Raw genomic sequence first — 27298 nt, forward strand, 5'->3', positions numbered from 1 at the left:
CCTTTGGGGCTCTTTGTAGAGCCCTAAATCTGCATGCCGGTTTGTTCTTGGCTTCAGATAGAGACACTGCCCATCACTTGTTTTGACTATGCTGCTAGGACTCTGATGAGAAAATGGGAAATCCAAAATCTTCTTGACCCTCCTCAGGGAGAAGACCAAGATTCCTTCCTCTCTCAAGCAATCCCTTTTCAAACTTTTCTCTGGAAGATTCTCTCCTGGCACACTGCTTGTTTGAATCTCTGATTCCAGCTAGCTTGATGGTTTTGTATAAGCCCCAGGGAGTGTAATTAAGGCCATCAGCCAATCCAGACAGACTTCCTGGAGTACCTAGGAGTCCAGAACTTGTTCACACCCAGTGACCAGTGAGGCACCTTCTCACCTGATAAGTGCACCAAGGCTAAGTCAGTGGTGGTTTTTGACTTCACACTTAAACTTACATAGGTTTTGCAAAGAAAATACTTTGTAAACTTTAAAGCACTGTACAAACATAAGTTATTATTATTGATATCTTTATTATAGTTGGCCCATTTGGCCCCTCAGGATTTTAGTGAGGTATGAGCCCTACTGGTTGTCTAATGATGTCTAAGTCTTTTATTGGCTTTCTTCTCTTTCAGATAAATCAACGGAAGAATACAACTCATCTAACACTTTGGTAAGCTTTTGTTTTCCACTTTAAGACTAGTAGATGTAAGCAGGGGTGGGGAACCTGCAGCCTTAAGGCCACATGTGGCCCTCTAGGTCCTCAAGTGTAACCCTTTGACTGAAGCCACATGTGGCCTCAAGGCTGCAGGTTCCCCATCCCTGTTAGCGGGTTTCATTAGTGGGTGAAGGCTTCAGCCTTTTCAAACTGGTAAATGGCTATGGAGTAGTAAGAGTAGGAGCAAGGGAAATGAGAGCACTGAAGATGGTGGGTAGAGGTGGATGTAAAGCTCTGAATAGACGTCTCGATATGATAGTTCTCCTCTTGTTCTGTGTCCTGGACGGTTGTTTCCATGTCTCTAAAGTCAGAGGGTTGGATTAGATGATTTCTGTGGTCCCTTCCAGTTTGGAAGTTCCTCCTAGCCCTCATTCTACATCCTGAGGGCTGTGCCAGCTTTAACATTGTGTTCCAAGGTCCTTTAGTGCTCTTGACATTATTCATTTTTGAGGCTTTATCCTGCACTGACATTCTTTATTCAGTGTCTTTTTCTATCTCTGACTTTCTGTGACTTTGAAAATAGGTAGCCCTGCCATGTGTTTAGGAAAAAGTGGCCTGAGGTTAGTGCCATATGGCAGATAGGATGGTACCAACTCAGCAAAATCCTGCACTGAGGGCACTTTAGTAATGGATAAAATAGGCAGGCTGTACGTCATACTGTGCCAACGCCATTCTTTTGACCCTTTGGCATCATGCCCCTGAATCTCAGTCTCTCTCTGTTTCTCGCTGTCTCTGTCTCTCTCTCCACACACATACATACACTATACGTGTGTAGATAAGAGATGTAGACACCTGTAGTTATAGATACCTGCATAGATAGATCTATCTATATCTATATCCTTTTTTGAAAGAAAGGGGAATGGGTGGGAATGAGAACAAATAAACATTTGTTAAATGTTTAATTAAGTGTTTAAATTTATTAAATCACTATGTTCCGGGGCACTAGCCAAGCACTTGACAAATGTTCCCTTATTTGATCCTCACAATTATCCTGGGAGGTGGGTGTTATTATGATCCCTATTTTACAGGTGAGGAAATTGAGGCAGAGAGAGGTTGAGTGACTTGCCCAGCCAGGATCACACAGGGAGGGAGGATTTTAACTCGTCTTACTGACTTGAGCAGCTAGATGGTGCAATGGATAGAACGCCAGGGCTGGAGTAAGAAAGATTCATCTTCCTGAGTTCAGATCTGGCCTCAGACATTTACTAGCTGTGACCCTGTGACCCTGGGCAAGTCACTTCCCCTGTTTGCCTCAGTTTCCTCATCTGTAAAATGAGCTGGAGAAGGAAAATGTCACATCGCTCCAGTATCTTTGCCAAGGAAACCTCAAATGGGAGCAACTAGGTGGCGCAGCAGATAAAGCACTGGCCCTGGAATTAGGAGAACCTGAGTTTAGATCCAGCCTCAGACACTTACTAGCTGTGTGACTTGGGATGTAACCCGGGCCACGTGACTCCTTCTACCATGCCATGGTGCCTCCTGTAAGATGGGAGGTGCATTCTTCTGTTTAGTATGTTATTTTTGTCTCAAGGGATTAAGGGTCCAAAGGTCTACTTGGGGCCCACCTGGTGTTCTTGACCAAAGTCTAGTTTGGCCAGGAGAGTAAAGCAGGTTACACCTTTCAGTAGGGCATGTACAGAAATCCTGGAATCTCCAAGTTAGGGACCTTGGAGGGTAACTAGTCCACACAACCACTGCATGCAGGGATCCCCTCTGTAGCATGGCTTTCCTGACAAGGAATCATCTAACACCTGCTTGAATGCATCTAGGGCCATGTTCTTTTGCTTATTTGGGGGTGTTTGTCTGTTGTGGGGCAGCCCTTAGCCTCTCCTGAGAGGTTTATAGGAGCATTGAGTTTTCCTTAAACACAGTCTGTCAGTGCTAGAAGGAATTAATCAAGTGATCAACCAACAGGCATTTATTGAGCTCCTACTGCATGCCAGGTACCGAGGATAAAAATACAAAAGTGAGACAGGCCTTGCTCTCAAGGAGTTTGTGTTCTAGGAACACTTATCAAAATATCAACAAAAATATCAATAAAACTTCTTGTAAAGGGAGTGGAGCCTGGGGGAAGGGACTTTGCCCTAGATGGTCCCCCGGGAGTATGGCAGGACCTTTGTGACAACAGGAATGTTGATACTGATCTGACTATTCTCCTCTGAGTCAGAGGTGCCAAGGGGAGGCTGGAGCATGAGCTACCTCAGGCGAGATGCCTATGGCGGCTGAGTCCTGGGGGTCTGGGACCGGCTGGATCAGGAGGGACTGAATGAGGACTGACTCACTCACCTACAATCTGAGCAACTCTGATCCTCGAGTCTAATGCCCTTATTTTATGGACAAGGAAACTGAAGCTGGAGAAGGCTAGGTTGTGCAACAATGTAGCAGAGCCAGAATTCAGACCTAAGTCCTCCCTCTAAATCCAGAACTCTTGTGGCACAGTGAGTGGCCCCGTGATTTCTTTGATATGGAGACTCGTGGATCAAAAAACTCCTTTTACCAAATTAGGTCAGCACCGTCTCTACAACTGAAGTCTTAGAAAGTCACACTTGTGTGTGTATTTGTGTGTGTATACACATGTATCACAGATATATAGGCACATAGACACACGCATATGTGTGGTTGTATGTACATAGATATATAAACATAGAGGTATGTAGGTAGTGCTTTGCAAACCTTAAAGCACTATGTAAATGTTGACATATTTATGAATGAATAAAAAAGCATTTATTAAATGCTTACTGCATTCAAGCACTGGGGAGAAAAATAAAAGACTATTAATTCTGTTATTCCCTCCTTTTACCCTTAACTCTCCTCCTGTGGACCACACTGAACAAGCCAATTCCGCTTGGAAATTAGACCATGAAGAGCCCCTCCTTTTTGAGGACTCAAAGAACTGCTCTTTGGTGGGGGGAGGGGGGTGGAGAGAGAGGATGGGAGATATTAAATCACCTTCCCTCTCTTTTCTTTTTGTTGCTAAATACCCCCAGGTCCTTGATGTGCTCCCTGTCTAGCATAGTTTCTGGTCCCCTTCCATCTCGGTCACTCTTGCTTCTACTGGTTTTTACCATTCCTCATCCTCACAATATGATGCAATGTCTGAGAAGGGTGGCAATGTCTTGTTCTCTACGGAGTCCAAGAAGCAGATCACTCAGTGATTGCAGTGGCCCAGTGCCCTGCATTTGGACGTCTTGCCCGGCCTGTGTTAGGAGTCGCTAGCTGATCTCTGGTTCCTGCCAAGGTGTGGCATGAGGATGGGCCTTCAAGCTCTGGGATAGCTGATGTGAAGCTTGTGATAGGGTCACTCCAGGTCTGGTGACTGACAGCTTGCTGCTCTTTGCCTCCCTCCCTTATCTTGAGCTTCAGTTCACTGGCTCATTGATTTAAAGCTGGAAAGGTGTCTTAAAGATAGGCCCATCCCCATCCTTTTTGCAGATGAGGAAACTGAGGTCCAGACAGTTTAGGGAACAATTTGAATCCAGATTCTCTCATTTCAAATCAAGAGCTCTTTCTGTATTGTTACATACTTCTCAATTAATCCTTTTTATTCTGTCCTTCCTTTCTGCTTGTGTTTGTATTCTCAAAGCTTAGTATAGTGCCTGGTGTACAGTAAATGCTTAATAAATGCTTGTTGACTTGGTAGCAAATACAGAAGTAAAGTAGTTGATTGGGAACATGGGATTTAGAGCTAGAAAGGACCTTAGAAGGTCCTGTACTCTAGCTCTCCTGTTTTATACCCTAGAAAATAGTTCCTAAGAAAGAGAGTGACCATATTCAGTAAGTGGGAGAGACAGGATTCGTACTCAGTTTTTTTGTGATTCCACCTCCAGGGCTGCCTCCGCTAAGACCATACATGTCTCCCTTCTGCCCCCCACGAGCCCACCCTCATTGATGAGGCAGTGAAGGAGGACTTGAGCGGAGTGGAAGGATCCCTTTTATTTTAAAAGCTAAACTCATCTATGATCTCCCTGTGCAGCCAAGTTGGTCTCTTAAAGATGCAGCTCCTCTCCCCCACCCCTCGTTCCCCCCTCTCCCCTCCCAGAATCATTTGTGAATGTCACCTGAGTTTTGTTTTGTCCAATCCCTTGGTGTTCATGAACCTTTAGCGTTTCAGGTGGTAAGGTTCAGGTATGCCTACAGAATGGGCCTGGCTTCCCCTTGGCTGTTTCTCAGCTCTAGGACGACCCTGTCAGTGCCTTCTAAAGTGTTCTTAGCTTACCCCACCCCATTCGTGGCTCTGTGGATGGGAAGCAGAATCGCTTGGAAGTAGATTCTGGCCATTCCTCTGCTACAATGCGAGGGTGCCTTGCTTGTATCTGAAGATATAGACCATCAGTATTTGTTCTCCTGAACAGCCAGATCTTTGTGCTAAAAAGATCTGGAGGGTTTTAATGGACTGGAAACTTACTGTGAGTCAGCAGTATGACACAGTCAATCTCAATCAGCAAACACTATTAAGCACCTACTACGTGCCAGGCACTGTGCTAAACTCTGCAGATATAAAGGTAAAAGATAGTTTCTTCTCTCAAGGAGTCCACTGTCTAATGGGTGAGGCAACGTGCAAACAACTATGTACAAACAAGCCAAATACAGGGTAAATAGGAAATAATCAACAGCGGGAAGGGGGACTGGGAAATTTTAGCTTGGATTTGATGGAAGGGGGATATATAGTCCTAAAATATATAGGACTGGGGATTAAGGGGGATTGGGAAATTTTAGCTTGGATTTGAAGGAAGCCCGGAGGCAGAGCTGAGGAGAGAGAACATGAGGGGTATCCCAGGGGAAATGCCTGGAGCCAAATGGAGGGTCTTGTCTGAGGAACACCCAGGAGGCCAGTGTCACTGTACTGTAGCATATATGTTGAGATGAAAGGTATGAGAATCCTGGAAAGATGGGGAGCAGCCAAAAAACCAAAGTTATCATAGTCTGTGTTGACTAAGGTGTTGTGAACCAGCAAGATGTCAGTCCCAATATCCTTAGCCCACAGTCAGGCCACAGGTGCAGGATTTCTTGAAGGAAATAAAGTGTATTTCAGTCTGCCATGTGGAAGAAGGATGACCTTTGTTCTGTGTGGCCTAGAACTAGAAGCAGTGGCAGGAAGGTTCAGAGAGATAGATTTTGGCTCAATGGGAGGAAAATTTCCCAGTGAGAAAGCTGTCTGAAAGTAGAAGGGGCTGCCTCAGCAGGTAGGGAGATGCTGCTCACTGGAAGTCTTCAGTGGGCAGCTTGTTGGTGACATTATGGAAGAGAGTGTGGGAAAGGCTAATAGCCCTTGGGTCTTCTTTCAGCTGTGAGAGCTTGTGATTCTTACCATCGTGCCTTTTGAAACAATGGGGCAAGTTATCAGTGAGGACCAAATTTATCCTCAAATGTGGGAACATTGACATGGGGCAGATAATCCTTTGGAAGGAGGGGAGAAAGATTGGCCTCCGGCTTTAGGGATTGGTACATTTCTGAGTATGCATGTGAGTGGTGAGGTCTGCATCTCCATGGTAGGTCTTATCCCAACAGAGTAGAACCAATCTTGTATTTGCTTCTCACTTAGAATGTGAAGAGTGTGTCTGAGACGCCTGCGGTCCCTCCAGTTTCAGAGGACGAAGATGATGAAGATGATGCTGCTCCCCCTCCAGTGATAGCACCTCGGCCAGAGCACACAAAATCTGTGAGTCCTTGGGGATTTGAACCCAACCCTTTTGCTGTCAGTGAATGGGTGGAGGTAGAATCTTGGAGGAAGGAGATTGGTGCCCTGAGGCTTCCAAAGGCCGGGGGTATGCAAGTGAAACATTGCTGGGTTTTTTTGCAGCTGATGCACACTTCCACTTTGGCACAGTGGCCTCAAAATGAGGAATGTGTGGGGTCAAGTCCTGCCCCTGATACATACTGGGCCATGGGACCTGAAGTCACTTACCTTGTCTGTGTTCTAGACCGCTTTTAGGACTCTTAAGTTGTAGAGACAGTACTGACCTCCATTAGTGTAGGGATCTGAGTTCCCTATACCAATGAAATCTCAAGTCTTATCCTATCCCTATTCTTATTTCTATTCCTACAGCTAAAATTCTTTAAAAGTGAGTGAAGAATACAGATTTAATCAGTGCTTTGACTCTCCTTGATCTTGATCTAGTGAATCTGAGCCTCAGTTTCTTTATCTGTAAAGTAGAGATAATAATGCATATATCATCTTTCTCAAAGTTACTTTGGTGGGGAGGGTTTTTGCACTTTGTAGAAAAGCACTGGAGAAATATTATGTGTTATTTCAACCCATCTCCGATATGATCCATTAACGTCATCATCATCACTGTGGTTATCCTTACGGAGAAACAAAGAAGGAATAATAATAATAGCTAACATTTCTATAGCACTTACTATGTGTCAGGGACTGTGCTAAGTATTTTTATTATCTCATCTGATCCTCACAACAACCTTGGAAGGTAAGCACTGTTGTTATCCCCATTTCACATTTGAGGAAACTGAGGCAGACAGGGATTAAACGAGTTCACACACCTACTAAAAATCGGAGGCTGGGTTTAAATTCAGGTCCTCCTGACTCCGGGTCCATTGCTCTGTCTCCTGTCACTGCCTAGCCGCCTGTAGAGAGTCACCAACAATTTAAGTCAATTTTCAAGAAGTATTTATTGAATACCTGCTGAGTGTAAGATGTATTTAGCCCTGGGAGAGGCAGAAAGAGAAATTACTTCATGTTCCTCGTTCCCAAGGCCCCTGTTGTGCTCTAGAAGTAAGATACACAATGATAGCGTAACCAACTACGATATAAATTAGAATGTGATGATGGGGAGAGGTGCAGAGGGTCAGGAAAAAGCTCGAGTAAAGATCATTTTTAGCTTGGAGGGGAGAGGAAATCAAGGAGGGCTTCATGGAGCAGGTTGGACTTGAGTTAGGCCTTCAAAGAAAGAAAGAATTTCCCGAAGCAGAGATAGGCAAGTTAGGTGTGGGAAGTATGGGGAAGGAGGGAGTCTATTCTAATCAGGAGGGGCAAGGAAGCAGGAGAGGGCAGGAGGGGATGAAAGAATGGCAGATTTCATGATGTAACGAAAAGACTTGGTTTTATAATAATAATAGTTAGCATTAATATAGCAATTTAAGGTCTCCAAACACTTGATTATCTCATTGGATCTGCAAAACAACCCTATGAAGTAGGTGATAATTAGTTTCACCACCATTTTACAAATGAGGAGACTGAAGCCAAGAGTTTTGTTTTGTTTTTTTTAAACACAGGTCTTCCTGCCTAGCTAGGTGGTAGGGTACTGGACTTGGAGTCAGGAGGACCCGAATTAGAATCCTGCCTCACATACTTAGTAGCTGAGTGACCCTGGCATGTCACTTATTCTCTCGTAAGCTTCAGCGTCCTAATCTATACAAGGGGGTTCATAATAGCACCTACCTCCCAGGGTTGTTGTGAGAATCAAATGAGATAATATAAATAAAGTGCTTTGCAAACCTTAACAAACTATAATAAATGATATTTTTGCTAGTATTACACATCATAATATCATCATCATATCATTATTGTAGTCTGAGGATGAACATTCAGATCCTTATCCACGCCACTTATTACCTGTGTGGTCTGGGGTAAGTCCCAACCCATCCACTGGCCTTCCTTCTCCTCATGTGTTAATATCAGAAAATTGGCCTAGAGGATCTCTCAGGCCTCTTCCACATCAAATGGTCATGGACTTGAGCTTGGCTGCTGTGGGGAGAGCATTTGGAGGGGAGTGGTGGGAGATAAGGCAGGAAGGGCTTCTTCTCATTTATACCTTCCCTGCCCTCTCCTGTGGCCCCCCAGCCTCCCTTCCACCAAATGTTACCTTAAGTACAGTCGACATTATTTAGTTCTAGGCTGAAATGAGTCATTCTTGCCTTCTCCTGGGAAGTTGGTAATCGCAGTTCTGCAAGATTTGCTTGAAATTAGCAGCATTCAGCATGTGAAACTAAGGAGCATGATGGATGGCACTGTTGGGAATTTATAACCACAGTAGCTGTTCTCTGCCATGAAACTCTTCACGTGCTAGATATCGACAGCACCTCTTTAGGCCTTCCTTTTTAGACCCATAGGGCTTTGAGATGTGGTAGCCCTGGTCCCATTGGCCAGGGAGCCAGGAGACCTGAAGTCTAGACTTGGCTCTGCCATTAACTCATGGCATGACCTTGGAGAAGTGACCTCCTTTCTCTTGGTCTCAGTGTAGAATCTCAGAAATTCAGGATCTGTGTATTACACATAGATAATGCCTTAAATTTGGTGTTAAGATGTGATGTGTACTTCTGAGAAAATGAGAAATGGGAAAATGAGATGCCTTGTTCCTTCCTGGCTTTACGTATTAAACAATGTGGAAACTTATGAAGCAGCAATCTAGGAACAGTAGAATCCCTGAGAAGAGGGGAGAGAACAAACAAGCAAACACATCCCATTCGTAAATCTTGCAGTGGCAAAGATTGGAGAATGTATTTGTGGATGAGGAATTAGGAGACGTGGGGGGCCCAGGCTTGGTAATGCCATTGACTTATTGTAAGTAACCTTGTAACTATTGTAAGTGACCTTGAGTTAAATCACTTCCCCACTTTATGAAACTTAGAGCCAGAAGAGACCTTAGTGAAGGGAACTAGTGCAACTCCTTGCCTGATCTGGGGATTTCTTCTTCTTTTTTCTTTCTTTCCTTTAATTTTTTTTGAAATTTTTATTAGATTTAAATAATAAAACAAATATATAATAACGAAAAAGAAACATAAACTTAAATACAAAATAAGAAAAGAAAAAGGAGCATGTCATGTGCACTGCAGAACGTAAGAGAGGATTCAAAATAGATAGCAATAAATTTCCGTTTCAAGAAAGCCTACATATACTAGGGATTCCTTCTGTAACATTCCTAGCAATCTACTGTAGGCTCTCTCAGTGATGGGGAACTCACTACCAGTTGAAACCACCCATTCCCCATTCTGCTTGTTAGGAGAAGAGCTGAAATCTTACTTATATCTTTCCCTCATGGTTCCTAGTTTTGCCATTTGGGGGCCACAGAAAATGAGGCCATGCAACAGCCCCTCGGATACTTGATAACAATGATTACATCCCTTCTAAATATTCTCTTTTCCAAACTAAGCATCCTATTAGACTTTTCTGCCATTCCTTATATAACACAGTCTCCGTTCCCATTACCTAGTCTTCCTTTTCTTCTTGTTGGTCAGCATTTTCCCCAAAATGTGGCCCCAGAACTGGACTCAGATCACTAGGATAGACTCTGACCAGGGCAGAGGAGTGGGACTGTCATCTCCTTGGCTGTGGGGGTGGTGCTAGGCCTCAGCTCACACGAGCTCGTTTGACTCTGACATCACAGTGTTGGCTGCCAAAAAAAAAAAAAAAGCTAATTCCATGTTATCTTGTGTTAATTAAAAGCTTCCTCTGTAAAGTGAGGGGGTTGAATTAGATGATCTCTCAGGTCTTTTTGGCTCTGGCATTCCATGGCTCAGACTATGCCATCACCTGAAGATTCTCAAGCCTGAGAAAAGAGACATGAAAGAAGGAATGGTGTCTGTGAGCCAAGTGTATGCTTACATTCAAACCATTTATTGAGCACCTACTGTATGCAAGACACTGTGGACATACAGAGGCAGAAAATGAAATGGTCCCTCCCCTGGCGGAGCTTAGATTCCCTTGGTGTGGAGTGGAGGTGGAGATACAACATGGACACTAATCAATTCCAAGTAACACGAAATAATTTGAAGAGGGCGAGAGTGTATGTAATGGGTGGAGAGGCAGAGAATTAGAGAAGGTCTCTGGTAGGAAGTGGCACCCAAGCTTTGCTCTGAAGGAAGCCAGATGCAGGAAGGTAGCCCTAAAATTGTAAAGGTGGCACAGGAACTTAGTGCCTCGATGGACATGGCAACAGAGTAGGATTGATGATGCCACAGAGCAAATTGTCCTGGTTGAAGGTTCCCATCAGTTAGCAAGTGACTAACCCTTCATCCTCATCCCAGGACAATGGCATACATGTCCACAGCACTTTCCAGGTACCAAGGGCTTCACCTGGCAGCAAGGTGACACAGTGGATAGAGAGGAAAGTCCATCCCCAAAGGGCCTTAGTCAGAGGATGATAGTATCCTTTGCACCGCTTAGTCCACGTGTTACTATGAGGCAGCAGGCCTCACAAACCATGTAGGCCTTGTAGAAGTGGGCATTGTTATAAGTGACTTGCTTAATGCCACACAGTGATGGACAGAACTAACGGCCCTAAACCCGGCCCTTCTTCCTCCCAAGCCAGTGTGCCTTTCTAGAGGAACCTCACCTAGCATCTGATTTCTTTGCCTGCCCCTCAGAGTAGCCAAGAGAATACATTGCGGGACACCTTGAGAACAAAGAATTGAAGACATCAACACATTATGTTCTTATCCAGTCTCCACTGTGATCTCATTCCTCAGGTGTTTCTGATTCTGGGTCCAGCACTGTGTCCCTTAGCCTCCCAGGAAGATTAGACACATAATAATAGAACACTGGACCTGAAGGGGACCTTAGAGTTCATCTATAGCTGCTGGATGGCACACCAGGTAGAGAGCTAAACCTGGAGTCAGGACGACCTGAGTTCAAATCCAGCCTCAGGCACTTACTAGTTGTGTGACCCTGGGCAAGTCACTTAACCTCTATTTGCTTTTTATCCTCATCTCTGAAATAGGAATAATAATAGTTCTTACCTCCAAGGGTTGTTATGAGGATCAAATGAGATAATATTTATAAAACATTTAGCATAGTGCTTGGCATATAGTAAGTGCTATATACATGTTGCCTATTATTGTATTATTAATATCTAGTCTATTAGATCTCACTCATCAGATGATAAAGACAATGGAACCCAGGCCTTCTGATTCCAAATCCACAGACTTTTCCATCATGCCACAGTGCCTTGCATGTGGTCTAGAGACATTTGGGAAGGCTTCACACACAAAAAGAGTTGGGAGCTTGAGATATGTCTGAAAGCCAGATGCTAACATTTGAGGTAAACATTTGAGATGCCTGCTGGCCTCTAGTATCCTAGCGTTAGAGGTTCTTGTACCTGCAGCCAGGAAGCTCGGGCTATGAAAGGAGGCTAGAACATCATGGGGGGAGGAATGAGATCAAGAAGAGGCTAGGCTTTGGAGGAGGCTTGGTGGGATCTCTTATCAAGCACTCTCTCTCATTTTGACCTCATTCTGTAAAATGCTCTACTCGGATGGGGCTTAACACATAATGCATAGAATGCATGAGCCAGAAGGAACCTTAAAACATGTGATGTTAGAATTGGAGGGAACTTAGAGCACAGAATGTTATGAGTTTGAAGATACCATGGAGATCATCCGGGTTCAACCCTCTCATTTTACAGGGGAGAAAACTGAAGCTCATTGAGGTAATTTGTCTTACTTGGGGGGCTAGTCAGTGCTAGAGCTGGACCTAGAATGCATGTCTCCTGATTTCCACCTTGGTGGGCAGCTCATATTTAAGAGATATGGGGCACAGGGCCTCTGGACACTTTCCGTCTCTTCAAGCTTCACTTGTGCTGAGCCCTTCAAAGGCTGGAAAGGGCAGTGCTCACATTATGGTGGCTACACCAGATTCCTTGCCTGTCCCAAGATGGTGGAGACAAGATCAGAGGGAGGGCTGCAGGAGGGACAATTGATCTCATATTTTGGGACTTGGTGGCAATATGATGGCATCACCTTGTCCTGGTTTCTTTCTTTGGAGTGGAGGAATTCCTTCCTCCCTCGGTCTCTTCCAAACTTTCTCCTTGGTCTAATGGGGTTAATGTCACTTTGTGTCTCCACTGTGCCCACTGTGTAGAGAATGCATGTATTGGCAAGGGAAGTTGCTAAATGAGAGGGGATGGGAAAGGATTATAATGTACAGATACATACAAATCAATAAAACTCTTAAAAAAACCCAAAGAGAACCTGATTCATTCATTTCTCTCTTTTAAAAAAAAGAGAACGTGTTGGACCTAATAGGATGTTGTGAGGTGAGTTTATTGGGGTTAGCTCCACCATGCCCCCGATCCCCAGCCAAGATCTTGGGTCTGAGAACCGTCCCCCCCGGCTCTCTCTTTGCTTAGGAAAGCTGACTCTGTTCTGGTTTCCTTGCCATCCATCCAGGTATACACACGGTCGGTGATCGACCCCATTCCTGTCACTCCGACTCGAGATGTGGCCACATCTCCGATCTCTCCCACTGAGAATAACAACACTACCCCTCCGGACACCCTGACCCGCAATGCCGAGAAGCAGAAGAAGAAGCCCAAAATGTCAGATGAAGAGATCTTGGAGAAATTAAGTAAGTGCTGATCATGAAACTGGGAAAATGCAAGCTCAAGTCTGGCCTCAGCCACTTGTTGGTTTCCTAGCCTGAGCACGTCTCTTAACCACTCTCAGCCTCGGTGCCCTCATCTGTAAAATGGAAATAGTAACCCCACAAGGTTGTTGTGATGAGGTAACATATGTGCAGATTGCTTTGTAAAAGCACTTTATAAGTTCTAAAACAGTATATAAATTCTAGCTATTACTATGACACACATGCCCAGGTATAATACACATATGTCCACATATATATTTCCCTCCTTCAAATGAAGCTAGTTAGTGAACAAGCATTTATTAAGCACCTCCTGTATGTCAGATAATCCCTGGGGATTCAGGAAAAGCTAAAAACAGCTGCCGCTTCTAGGACATTTCCAGCATTCACAATTCCTGCTAGGTCAAATTTTGGGCCCCAGGTGTGAACCCTTTGGCTTTATTCTGTGCCCTATGTGGTTCCCCCAAACCAAGACATATTTTCCTAGATCCTAGGAAGGGGAACTGAAGTGATGATCTAATAACTTGTATTTCTGTTGCACATTAAGCCTTACAAAATGCTTTCCTCACAGCAGCCTTGTGGACTGGTAGTACAAGTCTTTCTCCCCATTTTCCAGATGAAGAAACCGAGCCTTATAAGGCAAAATGACTTAGCCACACAGCTAGTAGTTGTACCTTCTTGCCAACATACAGTTAATAAACTGGGACCTCAGTTCCCAGTCCAAGATTCTTAATTTACCATGTCACCACACCATTGGAAGAAATGACTGTCATTATCAGTGGTTTGAATGTATATTTGGGGAACAAGCTGTGTTTTTCCTGGCTATTAATTCAGAAGCAACCTGCTCTCCATTGTCTTCAGTTAACTGTCTTTCAGGGCCTCCTGTGTACAAGGTACTGTCGTTGGGTGTTGGGGATTCAAAAGCTTTTTTAGATAAACTATAACTGCCTTCTAGGAGTTTCCATTCTATTAGAGGAAATTAGAGGAAATAATATGTAAGAGAACACTAACCACTGGGGAAATCAGGGCCTGTCAAGATTCTTGGAAGAATAAGATAGGGTCTGACCCAAGGCCAAATCCTTTTTGCCCCTGCCTCAGCACCATCTGGAGAAATGTAGAAAGAATCTAACTCAGTTTGGATTAAAAAATAATAATGATTACATATTAGGCTCTCATATGTTCAACCATGGGGGATTTAAACTTTTATATGACACAGTCCCTACTCTCAGGGAGTTTCCAGTCTAAGCTGGGAAGAACACACACACACACACACACACACACACACACACACACACACACAGAGGAGTAAACAGAGACGTACAGAGGAGACATCCAGCCAGGTTCTGGGAGAAGTCTTTTCCATGGGTGATGAGGTAAAGGCTTTAGGGAGGAGGCAGTGTGGAAGCTGGACCTCAAAGGAAGGGGGGAAGGGGTCTTTAAAGAAGAGTGGGGGTCAGGGAGAAGCTGGACAGAGATGTGCGAGGGCAGGATGAGAAAGGTGGTCTACAAAGTTTGGTTGTATTCTAGTGATAGAGTTTGGTGGGGACATAGAAGACTGGAGGGAGAGTCAAGTGAGAAACCAGACAAATGCCATTCCTGCGGGCCACATTCTGCTTTCTTTATTTGGAGGCAGCAGAGCTGTGAATTTCCTCCTCTTTCCTCCTAGACATTCTCTAAATATAACAATCTGTTCCTACGTTAATGGGAACAGTCAGCTCAGACCTGAGACTGAGAGTCCCTATCCAGGGTAATGTCTGTGGGCTTTTTTCTCCATGAGGGGTCTTGCAAATTAAAGGAGTTAGCTGCAGTTGTGTCCTAGGGGTCAGTACATACATAAAGCTGAGATAAGAAAGATTCCTGATGGCTTTTAAGGTGTTTATCAGTATATCGGGTGAGGGGGGATAGGAAGAGATAAGATGGCAGTAGGGGGTCTCCTTAAAGTTTGGAATAAACTTGATGCTGTATGTGGGACCTGATTGGGGTAGAGATGAGTCAGCCAATCAACAAGCTTTCATTAATTATATACTAGGCCCTGGGGATACAAGGACATAAAATTAAAAAAAAAACCAAACAGACTCTGCCTTTAAGGAGCATACATTTTAATGAGGAAGACAACATGTCAATAACTAGATTTATACAAGATGTATACATATTAGATTAAATAATATGCAACGGGAAGGCATTAGCAGCTGGGGGGTGGGGAACTGGGAAAAGCCTTATACAGGAAGAAGGATTTGAGCTGAATTTAGAAGGGAGCCAGGGAAAGTTCAGAAGCCATGGTCAGGGGAGAGTATTCCATACAAAAGCAAGGAAACAGGAGACAGAATGGCATGTAACCATCACCTCGCTCTCTCTCTGGACATCCAGAAAGGGGAGAAGATGAGTGATCAATCAGGACAGGCTTCATGGAAGGGTGGGGACTCAAGCCAGGGCTTCAAGATTGGGGATTCTCTAGACTAGTGATGCCAAACTCTGATAGAAATGGGGGCCACTAAACCATAGGTGTTGACTTAGAAAACCATATGTTAACATTGTCTGTGTTCTATTGTATTTTTATTTATTTTATTAAATATTACCCAGTTACATTGTGATCTGGTTTGGACTTCACTTGGGAGTCTCTGCTATTCCGTACTATCGTTGCCTCTGGTGATTTCTGAATGGGAAGTAGCTGGCTTTTTACTCCAACCCTGGTGTGGGGTGGGGTGGGGAAATGTCATGCACTTTGTATTTGATGGGGTAGGAGGGAACAATGTCTCATCATTTCTGTCTCTGTCACAGGGAGCATTGTGAGTGTGGGTGACCCCAAGAAGAAGTACACTCGGTTTGAGAAGATTGGACAAGGGTTAGTAGGAGCCTTCTCTTCTCTTCCTCCCCCACCCCCGCCCAAGAGGATTGATTTAAAGGGTGGTTTGCTTATTTCTAAACCCCAAACCAGACTTCTAAAAGGCTGCCTCTTTGGAGTAGCTGTGTCTGGTCTGAATGCTGACATCACCAGGTGGTGCCTACCCTGTGTGAATGGGAGGCCCAGAACCAGGCCCCTTCTAAGGAGAGGGCAGCCAAATCATAGCATCTCAGAGCTGGAAGGGGCTTTAGGTGTTAAAAGAGCCAATTCTGCCTGATGTTTGGAACCCCTGTCCAACATCCCTTTCCCAGGAGAAATGGTTTGCAGTGTGGCTTGTTTGGATGCATGTGTCTCTCTGGCTGAACAAATCTACTTCCCTCTGCTCTGATCTTCTCCCCTCCATCCCCTTCTTCCACCCCTGGAAGTAATTATGCTTAATGTGAGGGCTTGCCATTAGATGACCATACTTGCTAAATATACTCCCACAGGAAGCAAGAATCATTTAGTCTGTGAGTGCCAAACCAGCCACCCAAATTGTAGCTCTTTCTCCCATTGTCAACTGTCCCATCTGAATGCAGACACTGTGTGGGGGTGGGAGGCCTCCAGCTGGAGCCCATCGAAGAGGAGAGCAGTAGAATCCTAGAATATCAGAGCAGTTTAGATCTTAAGAAGTCATCATGCATTCCTCAGCCATGGAAGGAAACAGTCCTACTGCTGGCATTAGGCTGGGAGCTGGGCTAGCCAGAAGGAGGCTGGGCTTGATTCAGAGCACCTGGGACAGAGCCCTGGTCCTGCAATGTATATTACTAGCTGTGTCTCCTTGGGCCAGGTCATCTACTCACTGAGCCTTGGTTTCTTCATCTGTAAAAATGAAGCTTGAAGAAGAGCCATCTTTGGGGGTGTAAGTGAGGACATGATGACGCTATCTTCACCTGTTTGATGCACTGTCAGGAAGAAGACCTATCAGATTGTTCATCCCCAGTGGGAAGAACCAGGAGGAATGGGTACAGATTTCAAAGAAGCAAATTGAGGCTGCTAGTCAGAAAAACACTTCTTAATACTTAGAGTTGGAAGTGGAATTGGGCTGCCTCGCAGGGTGGTGGATCTTCTAGCAGAGGCCAGATGACCATGTATCCAGCATGTTATAGATGAGGTTCTTTTTGGGGGGAGTATGGCCCCTTCCAACCTTGAAATTCTATGAAAACATGAGTGCTGCTACCCACATTACAGCCAGTTCCCATTTGGTGCTCATGAAAAATCTCCCAGAGTAGTCACATGATTTGAATTTGCTTGGGATATTTCCACTGGGGTGGAACCCTATTTTATACAATTATCACTCTGAATAGGGCAAATTAGCGTCCACGCAGCCACTCTAGGGGATTCGTTTATTCACGCAATTCTGGACCTAGCTATACCTACCACATAGGGTTATTGGGAGGAAAGGGCTTCTAGAAATGTAAGCTGTTGTAGCAACATGAGCCGTGAGTATTAGAGTCATAAAAATCTTAAAGTGGGAAAATAAGAGTCCAACCTCCCACTCCTTGTAGGACTCACTGCAGTACCCAGTGCTCAGAAGGCTTCTGCTCAGAGAGGGTGCTATCTGTCCTCCCAGGCAGCCTGTTCTATTGTGGGAAGGATCATTTTAAGAAGCTTTTTTTTTTTTTAGCTAAAATTTGTCTCCTTGTAATTTGCACCCTAGATGGTCTTAGTTCTTCCTTCTGGGACTACAATGCGGTGCAAATGGAAAAAGCACAGACCTGGAGTGCATAGACCCCTAGGTTCAAATCCCACGTCTGATAGGCACAGCAGAGGGAGGTAGATGGTGTAGCGGATAGAGTGAAGAGCGTGAAACTAGATGCACCTAAGTTCAGAGTCCTCCTCAGGTGCTTACTAATTGTGTGACCCTAGGCAAGTCAACCTCTCTTAGCCTCAGTTTCCTCATCTGCAAAATGGAGATAATAGTAGCATCTACCTCTCAGGGCTATTGTGAGGATCAAATAAAGTAATATGTGTAAAAGTGTTTTCTAAACTTTGAAGTGCTGTGGAAAAGTTAGTTCTTATTTTAAGTGCTACTGAGAGTAGTAGTAATAGTGGTTGTAGTCATAGTCGTAGTTGTAATAGTAGTAGTAGTGGAGCCAAATTGCTTCTCAGGAACATTGGTCCCAGCTGGCACTTAATTTCCTCAGGACTTAGACTATACAGTTCTCTCCCTATCTTCTTTCTACAAATCATAACCTCTTACATTTTTAATAGTTTTTTATTATCTCCTTGAATTTATGTTTTTATGTTTATGTTATTTATTATTATCCTTGAATTTATATTTTTATTATCCCCTTGAATCTCCACACTCTTGTGAGGTGCTTAAGGCAAGAATGATTACCTTCATTTTAGTGAAGATAGTGGAGGCCAAGAAGAGGGAACTAACCTGCCCAAAATCACGCAGCAAGTCAGAACCTAGGTTAAAATAACAGTTACTGCCCTCCCAGGGATGCTTCCCCTGCTCTGTGCCGCCTCCCATCCCTCTCTCGTTCAACATTTTTAAACATGTAACTTGTGCCCCAAGGCCCCAGGGAACAGTTACAGTCCAGTGGAAACTATATAAATACTAGGGCCGTGTGTGTGAGTGTGTGTGCTTGCACACGTGCACGGTCAGAAGCTCGTCCAATTAAAACAAAGATTAGCTGCCATTCCGGCATGAGGCTTAGAAAAGGCTGACAGCCAGTTAGAGCCGGAGCCAGGGGTATTTTTGGCTTTAGAACCTTTTGGATCTATGTTAGCGGCAGGTGGTTATAGGTTGAGTAAATGAAATTCACATGGAAAGAAATAAATAAAGGTCTTCACAGATTCATAGAATATCAAACCTGGAAGGAGCTCCATAGTGATGGAGAGATGTCAGTGGGAAAAGATTCTAGCCTATTGAATGTTAGGAAAAAAGGACATAGGATGTCAGAATATAGAGCCAGGAGGGACCTCACAATGGGACCTATTAGAACACAAAAGGAGGTGTGTTAGAGCCAGTGGAGACCTTGGAAATGTGAAGAAGGCTTGTATAGATGGCATGTGAATCATTTTTACTAGGTCTAGGAAGGACAGCTAACATATTTGACCCTAGACTCTGAAGGGGCTTGAAAAGTTCTAGTCCAATCTTTAGTTTAAACAGGAATCTCCTCTGTAGTGTTCCTTAAGAAGTGGTCATCCAGTCTGTGCTTGAGGACCTCCACTGGAATCAGGCAGACCTGAGTTCAAATGTGGCCTCAAACACTTACTAGCTGCACGACCCTGGTCAAGTCCCCTAATCCTGTTTGCTCTGGTTTCCTCATCTGTAAAATGAGCTGGAGAAGGAAATGGCAAACTATCCCAGTATCTTTGCCAAGAAAACCCCAAATTGAGTTACAGAGAGTCAGATAATTAATTGACTAGACAACGATGTACTGTAGAAAGAACATTTGGATTGGGTATTAGACTATTTGAATTTAAATCCTGCTTCTACCACAAACTAGCTCTGTGACCTTGGACAAATTATTTCAGCTGTATGGACCCCCTAGTTTCCTTATCCGCAATATAGGATGATGGTATTGGTGCTACCTGCCTCACAGGGTTTTTGTGAGGAAAGACCTTTGTGCATTTAAAAGGCTTTAGAAAATGAGTATTGTCACCATTGGGTTGTTGTTGTTTTATATACCCTGGTTTTCTAATCTGGGACAAGTGAGACAGGAAGACCTGCTAGCATGGGTGGGCCTTTCTCCTCTGGCCTTTCCTCTTCCCCCAGCCCCAGGCTTTCCCAGAATCCATACAGGAAGGCCTGGTGGGAATCCCAGCCTTCACCACCCTCCCCTGCCTCCTTCCCCCTTGGCCCTCTGTTCACAGGGTTGGATGAGGTGGGAATCACCAGTTCTATTCTCTGCAGTGATATGGAGGATCCCCAGGTCTCACCATCTGCTCTGCATCTATCTCCTGGCACTGTCGTCCGACCTGCTGTAACCTAAGGACCCCTGGGGTTTGCCATCTGCCCCCTCCCCTGCATCCTTAGGATTCCTAGGCCTTTCTCTATGCTGTAGATGAATTTTCTTTTAGGTGTTGTTTCCATTTAAAATGAGAACAGGAGCTGTCTTGCTTTTCTGGTCATCACAGTGATTGGCCCATAGTGTTTAATAAGTGCTTTTTCATATTCATTCATTCACTCATGCACCGAGTGTCCTTTCCAGATCACTGGTCTTGGTCTTCAGATCTTGGCTCTGTTTTTTTCTGTGTGACTTTGAGCATGTACCTTACCCCTTCTAGTCTTTGTTTCCTTACTTATAAAAAGGAATGATAATAATGCACTCCCTACCACAGGGTTGTCATGATCCTTTTGCAAACCTTAAATTGCTCTAGAACTATGAGCTGTTATTACTTCCTCTACCAGACAATTAACTCAAAGGAATAACTTAATTAAATCTCTTTGCCTTAGTTTCCTCATCTGTAAAATGAGCTGGAAAAGGAAATAGCAAACCACTCCAATATCTTTGCAAGAAAACCCCCAAAAGGGGTCATAAAGAGTTGGACATGACTGAAAATAAGTGAAAAACAAGAGCCTACCTCATGGTTCTGAAGTGAACAAGGTGCCTTAAGATACATAAAAAAATTATAGAATTAAGAGTTGTTGGTGGTATTCTCTTGATATCTGCTGAGCCTTGCCTGTGCCAGGTAACAGGAAAAGTACGGATATAAATACAATGTGGTTTTTGTCCTTAATTCACTTAACTTCTGTTTGCCTCAGTTTCTTCAATTGTAAAATGGATAGCACCTACCTCCCAGGGGTTTTGTGAGGCTCAAATGAGATGAATATTATTTTAGTTGATTTAGTTACATTAGTAATTTTTTTAATTTTAAAAATTTATTAGTAAAGTGCTTAGCATGGTGCGTGGCACAAAGTGGGTACTGCATAAATGCTAACTGTCATCATCACCACCAACATCAACACTAGGATTTCAGAATAAATGTAATTTATCTGAAGACTTCTGGGGAGAAGAGATGAAAATACCAGGTTTTAGAGAAAGTCCCGGAAAGTCAGGAATGGAGCCTGGAAGGAAATGGAGACATGGCTGGCCTGGCTGGACACCTCCCTAAAATGAAGCTTGTGGGAGGAACCGGCCAATCAGAGGGAGAGGTCACAGAAGTTGGAGGGTCCTGGTCCGAGAGTGGAGGGAGCTTCCTGGGTGAGAGGTTGATAGAGGATTATAGAGAAAGTCCAGGAGGAGAGACTTTGTTTTATAGAGTGCTTTTACATTCTAATATGGATTTAAAAAGTGATATGTGTGTATGGGAAGGACTGAGTGCTGTGAAATCTCAGAGAAGGGAGAAGAGATGATGGAGCTCGATAGGAGTGGTGCTGCTGGTAGATTCTTCCTTGAGAATTATTTATTATCCCCATTTTCCAGATAGGAAAACTTGTCTGTGGTTACCCAGCTAGTAATCATAGGCTCCTATATCACTAGATCGTAGATTAAGAGTTGGAAGAGACCTCAGAAGACCTTAATTCTACCTATTTACTTAAAATATATTTTTTATCTTTTGTTTTTATATCGCCTAAATTTCTGCCTCCTCCTTCCCCCAAAGAGAGCAAATCCATATAACAAAGAATATTTTTAAAAGAAAAAAAAATCAGCAAAAGCACTGAATACATTGAAAAAAATCTGAAAATACATGCGGTGATCCACGCCCATGGTTCTCCCACCTCTGCAAAGGAGTGGGAAGAGGTGTCTTCTCTCTCTTCTTTGGTGTTGTGTTCGTTCTTTGTAATTTTATTAACATTCACTTTTGACCGCTTTGCAATTAATCTTTCCTTTTTACATTCCAATCTCATTTTTTACCAATAAAGGGAACTGAGTCTTAGAGGCATTACGTGACCTGCCCACAGTCACACAGTGGCAGAGCCAGAATTTGAACATAGGTCCTCTGTTTCCAACACCAGCATTCTTGTGTACCATCCTCCCTCCCTCATCTCCCAAGCCCATACCTTTTGCTTCATTGCAGCCCATCTCTTTGCTCCTTTGCCTGCACAAAGCTCAGCCTCCCCCTGGCCTTCTGCTCCATCTGTCTTTCTCTGTCTTTATAGACCTGCTTGCCTCTCATTGCGATGCACAAAGGGAGACCATCAGAGGAGCTGGAGGGGCCAGCAAAGGCTTCTTAGAAGGGGAGTGATTGCAGGCGAGTCATTTTAACCCCAGCCTCAGTTTCCAAATCTAAAGCATTGAATTCACAGAGTTGTTGGATCAATTGTCTATGTAAAGTGCTTGGCAGACCTTAAGTGTCAATTACTATTATTATGAATCCTGTGAAGAGTCAAAAATTGTAGGTCAGCCCAAGAAATAAAACTGAGACAAAACAACTAGTCTTTATTAGGGACCCGCCATGGGCTCTGTACTCAGGCCTTGTGCTCAGCTCTGAGGGGAGGTACTGCAGGTTGTTTGTCCTCAAGGCATGTATTTTCAAATAGATCGGGTATTTTTTTTTATTACTGAAACTTAAATATACAATAAGAAAAGAAAAAGAGACATATTATAAACTTAAATAGAAAATAAGAAAAGGAAAAAAAAAGTCATGTGCCCAGCAGAATATGAGAGTATTCAAAATATATAGCAATAAATTTCCATTTCAAGAAAGCCTATATAATAAATGCTACCCATTGTGTTGAGAGCTGTCCATCTTTTCTTTGCTTCCTTGTTAGTTTTCCTTGGTTCTCTGCTGTGTACTTTTTACTTTGTTCTTTTCCCCCTTCCTTTGTCCCCTGACCCCAGGCTACAATTAAGCCCAGATACATTTATATATAGATATAGATAATGGGCATATAGATATGCATAAACATATATACACATACATACATGTGTAGATATGCACTTTCCCTAACCATTTCTACTTCTGATCTTTGTTTTTATTTTTGTACATATTTCTTATTTCCTATTTCTCCTAATTCTACTGCTTTACTTCTACCTGCTACCTTACCCTCCTATTACTTAACTTACCCTGCCCCCACTCCCCCAATAATCCTTCCCTTATCCTAAACACCCTTCTATACCCCCTTTAGATTGGGTGTTCTTAACCTAGGGTCCTCAGCCCTCATGGAGTCTGAGGATAGGTGGCAGGGGGTCCATGAACTTGGATGGGGGAAAAATGACATTTTTATCTTCATTAACTTTTGGTTTCCTTTATCATCCTATGTATTTTATTTTATGCATTTAAAGACATGATTCTGAGACAGGGTCCGTTGGCTTCATCAGACTGCCAAAGTCGGGGAGGAGGTCCATGATGTAAAAAAAGTTAGGGACCCCCCCCGATTGAAACTGCCTATACCTGTCATTGTAAATCTTCATTCCTGACCTTTTTATTTCCTTCTCTTGTCTTATTTATTTGTTTTTTAAAGTGTGTCTTGGCACCTAACTAAGTCTCTGTGTGACCTTGGTCAACTTCCATTTCCTTTCTGGTTCTCAGTTTTCTTTTTGTAACATAAGGACTTAAGACAATATTCCAAGAAGGGGTCCATAGGCTTGCCCTGACTGCAAGGGGTCCATGACACAAAAAAGGTTAAGAACCTCTCAAGCAGATGGACAGTACCCCACTGCAGATAGCTGTAATGCAGAACATTACAGGATAACTGCATTAAAGAATTACAAAGCACTATGTAAGCATTCCTGCTCTTTGCCAAGAGCTTGGGGGCCTGGGGTGGGGCTGGCATAACTTTGCAATGTTGAGAGTTCCTTAGCCCTCAAATGCCCTGAATCTGTCCTAGATGATAAGTAACAGAGGCAGCCTGGGGTAATGGATAGAACCATCTTTGGTGTCAAGAAGACTCAGATCTGACACGGATGTGCCATTGGGACCCTGGACTCAACCCAGCCACTGAAGCTTTTAGTGTCCCAGACAGATCTCTAGGGATTGAAGTTGCCCAATAATTTCTGCTCTACACTGGCAGAGAGAGTTTCCTCCAACTGTCAAATCATGGTCTGAACCCCTCCCCCCAAAGATAGCAGAAGGGGGACTGAAGTGTGAGTGATTTCATGGTAGGTTGAGACTGGCCTTGGGGGTGTGAGAACATGTGATGTGGAGAGTGAGATTGGGACGGCACCTGGAGCAAAGTGGGGGAGACTGGCAGAGAGCATCTTGACCCTGCTTCCAGCCAGTGATCAAAGTGATTGGTTCTGGGTCTTTTTCTTGTGTCATCATTGTGATGGGTAGGGGTGTTTGTGAGTATGTATGCCAGTCTTAGTGTGTGCCTGATGTACCCACTCTGTGGACCTCTGTGATGAAATGATTTCAGGGGTGCTTGGCCCACTCAGATCTATTATCTATTAGAATTCTCTCAGTGCTCAGGCTCTTGATTTTTTTTTTACACCCACAGCCTGTTTTTTTTGTCTGTGGGTGGCTTTTTTTTTGAGTCCTAGAGACTGAGGGCTAATTGCATGTCTCCCATATGAGAGAGAGAGAGAGAGAGAGAGAGAGAGAGAGAGAGATAAAGGAGGGAGGGAGAAGAAAGAGAAGACGAAGGAGGAGGAAAGAATGGAGGGAGAGAGACTGTGTGCTCTATAGTGGCTTGTAGGTCTAAGCAGCCTTTGGGGCATTCATTGTCAACTAACCATGGTCCTAGACCATGTCTGGGCCCCATGGAGGGTGGGGGGCATACACTCTCCTTAGGACAAGGCCTATGTAATCGGTCATCTTGATAGGAGACTGCAGGATCTTGAGTTAGCTCCAGATTCATGGGGTTTGTGCCCCACAGCAAAAGTCTGTCTATGGTTCTGTGGCCCTGATTACTGTAATTTTCAGGCCAAAATGCATACTTGTAAATTCCTTGTAATCTGAAATAGGCTCCAAAGAGCTCCTACTATAGTACAGAATTGGAACTCTTCTGTTTTTCAATGAAAAGTAAAGGTTACTGTCTAAAAGTAAGGCATATAAGATACAGGGTCACAAAATTATACCCTATGCATCATGGGCACTTAATAAATTTTTTAAAAAAATTTGTCAAATTGGGTTTTCTCCTACCATCACCCCCACCCCCACCCTGGAAAGAAACACATTCCAATAAGAGTCTTGGTAACTGGCACAAAATTTGGATTTTCTTGGTTTGCACTATACAATCATAGGTCCATGAAATATTCTGAGCTAGAAGGGCCTTTAGAACATACAGCTTTAAACTACAGGCTGGGAGCATATGGAATGTCAGAGCTCATCCTACCCCCCACCCCCACTCCCCTTCTAGATCCTCTGAATCCAACTCTAGTCCCACACCCTACAGAGGCTCCTTGATGGCTTATCCAAATAACTAACTCTAAGAATGTGTTTCTCTTTGTGAGATGGTTGTTTTCTGCCTGTATGACCCTGTGTGGATTGTGTGCATCTTTTCAGGTATGTATGTATCCAATACATGATTATATTTTATTTATATTTATAAACACATCTAGAAGCAACATATGATTTTCATGAGTGTATATATACCTATTTGTTCCATTTTTTCAGTCATGTCTTGACTCTTCGTGACCCCATTTGGGGTTTTCTTGGCAAAGATATTGGAGTGCCTTGCCATTTCCTTTTCCAGCTCATTTGACAGATGAGGAAACTGGCCCAGGGTCACACAGCTAGGAAGTGTCTGAGGCCAGATTTGAACTCTGGAAGATGAGTCTTCCTGACTCCAGGCCTGACCTAGCTGCCTGTGTATGCACACATATATGTATAAATGTATATACATATGGATTACTGGTTTTTGTGGGTATGTATGTTATGGAGGTGGACCATGGCATAGTGGCTATTGTAGTCAGGAAGGCTTAGGTTCAAATTATACCTGATTATGTGACAATAGGCTTAAGCTGTCAGTGCTCCAGATGACTCCTTGAGAGTGTGAACTGTAGATCAGTGTTGATCTGCACTGGTAAAGGGAGTTTCTTTACTGGCAGGTAGAGGCATCTAGAAAGCCCAGTGGATAGAGCGTTGGTCCTGGGTTCAAGAAGATCTGAGTTCAGATCCAATCTCATTTGCATACTAGGTCTGTGACCCCAGGCAAGTCACTGGGTCACTGTCTGCATCAGTTTCTGTATTTGTAAAACGGGGATGATTAACACACTCACCTCCCAGGGTTGTTGTGAGGCTAGAAGGAAATATTCATTAAATGCTTTGTAAACCCTAAAGTATAACAGTTAGATGATGCAGTGGATAGGGTGCCAGGCCTGGAATCAGTATGCTCTGAGTTCAAATCCAGCCTCAGACACCCTGAGAAAGTTGCGTAACCCTGTTTGCCTCAGTTTCCTCTTCTGTCAAATGAGCTGGAGAAGGAAATGGCAAACCACTCCAGTATCTCTCAAGAAAACCCCCAAAAGGGGTAACAAAGCATGACTGAAACAACTGAACAACAACAAAAACCTTAAAGTGCTATGAATGCTAGCTGTTACTCTTATCGGGAGAGTTTCTTGCACCAGTGAAATCACAGGTGTGACCAGACATCTATCAATATCTGTGTAAAGCAGAGAGGCTTATAACTTGCAGCCTGTAAACTTGCTTTTTTAAAAAATTTTTAACTATTCCAATATAATTTATTTCCTTTGTAATTCTATATATTTTCAAACATTAGTCTGAGGAAGAGTCCTTGACAGAAAAGGGTAAGAACTCCTGATCTCAAGCATATCTGACCCTGCCATTGCAGGTCTCCCCAATTCCTGACCTATGGATCATCCTTGTCTTTTTTTTTTAATTTGCTCTTGATTTTTTTGAAAGTCTAATTACTTCTCTGTGTGACTTTGGTCAAGTTCCTTTCTTTCTGGGTCTCCATTTTCATATAAAATAAGGACTTGGGACAAGACAAGGCAGGTTTCTTATCTCTGGCTTTCATTCTAAGGTCCCTCCCAGCTCTGAAGCACTAAGTTTTATATCTCAAGATCTCTTTAAATCTGGAAAATCTTGAAATATCTCACCTAATAATGTTTTGAAGAAGCATGAGTTTGGAGTTAAAGTCAATAAGTGATCTTGTCTGTATTAAACACCTCTCCCTCTCTCTCTCTCTCTCTCTCTGTTTCTGTCTGTCTCCCTGTTTCTCTCCCTACCTCCCTCCCTCTCTCCCTCTCCCTCCCTCCCCTCTCTCTCTCTCTCTCTCTCTCTCTGTTTCTGTCTGTCTCCCTGTTTCTCTCCCTACCTCCCTCCCTCTCTCCCTCTCCCTCTCCCTCCCTCTCCCTCCCTCTCTTCTTCCCTCCTCTCTCGCTCTCGCTCTCTCTCTCTCTCTCTCTCTCTCTCTCTACCTTTCTCTCTCCCTCCTTCTCTCTCTCTCTTTCTGATTCACTTGCAGAGCTTCAGGCACAGTATACACAGCAATGGATGTGGCCACTGGACAGGAGGTGAGTGTCAGTCATTTATAATGGCTTTTGAGATGGTACTGGTTTTTGTCTTTTTTTTTTTTAATTCCATCTTTGGGACCATAGCTCTG

At 43.7% G+C, this 27298-nt stretch overlaps 1 protein-coding gene across 2 annotated transcripts in view; it reads left to right on the forward strand.

The window, feature by feature from the left end:
- PAK1 (p21 (RAC1) activated kinase 1) overlaps window positions 1–27298 on the forward strand; it is a 212829-nt gene that overhangs the window by 159394 nt on the left and 26137 nt on the right. For both annotated transcript variants that reach the window (XM_036745607.1, XM_036745606.1), the window contains exons 5-9: window positions 615–652; window positions 6240–6356; window positions 12818–12995; window positions 15789–15852; window positions 27161–27209. In XM_036745607.1, coding sequence (XP_036601502.1) covers window positions 615–652; window positions 6240–6356; window positions 12818–12995; window positions 15789–15852; window positions 27161–27209 — 446 coding nt within the window. The remainder of the gene's footprint in view (window positions 1–614; window positions 653–6239; window positions 6357–12817; window positions 12996–15788; window positions 15853–27160; window positions 27210–27298) is intronic.

Source organism: Trichosurus vulpecula, chromosome 2, assembly GCF_011100635.1.
Source record: "Trichosurus vulpecula isolate mTriVul1 chromosome 2, mTriVul1.pri, whole genome shotgun sequence".
In the NCBI taxonomy this organism is placed as follows: domain Eukaryota; kingdom Metazoa; phylum Chordata; class Mammalia; order Diprotodontia; family Phalangeridae; genus Trichosurus; species Trichosurus vulpecula.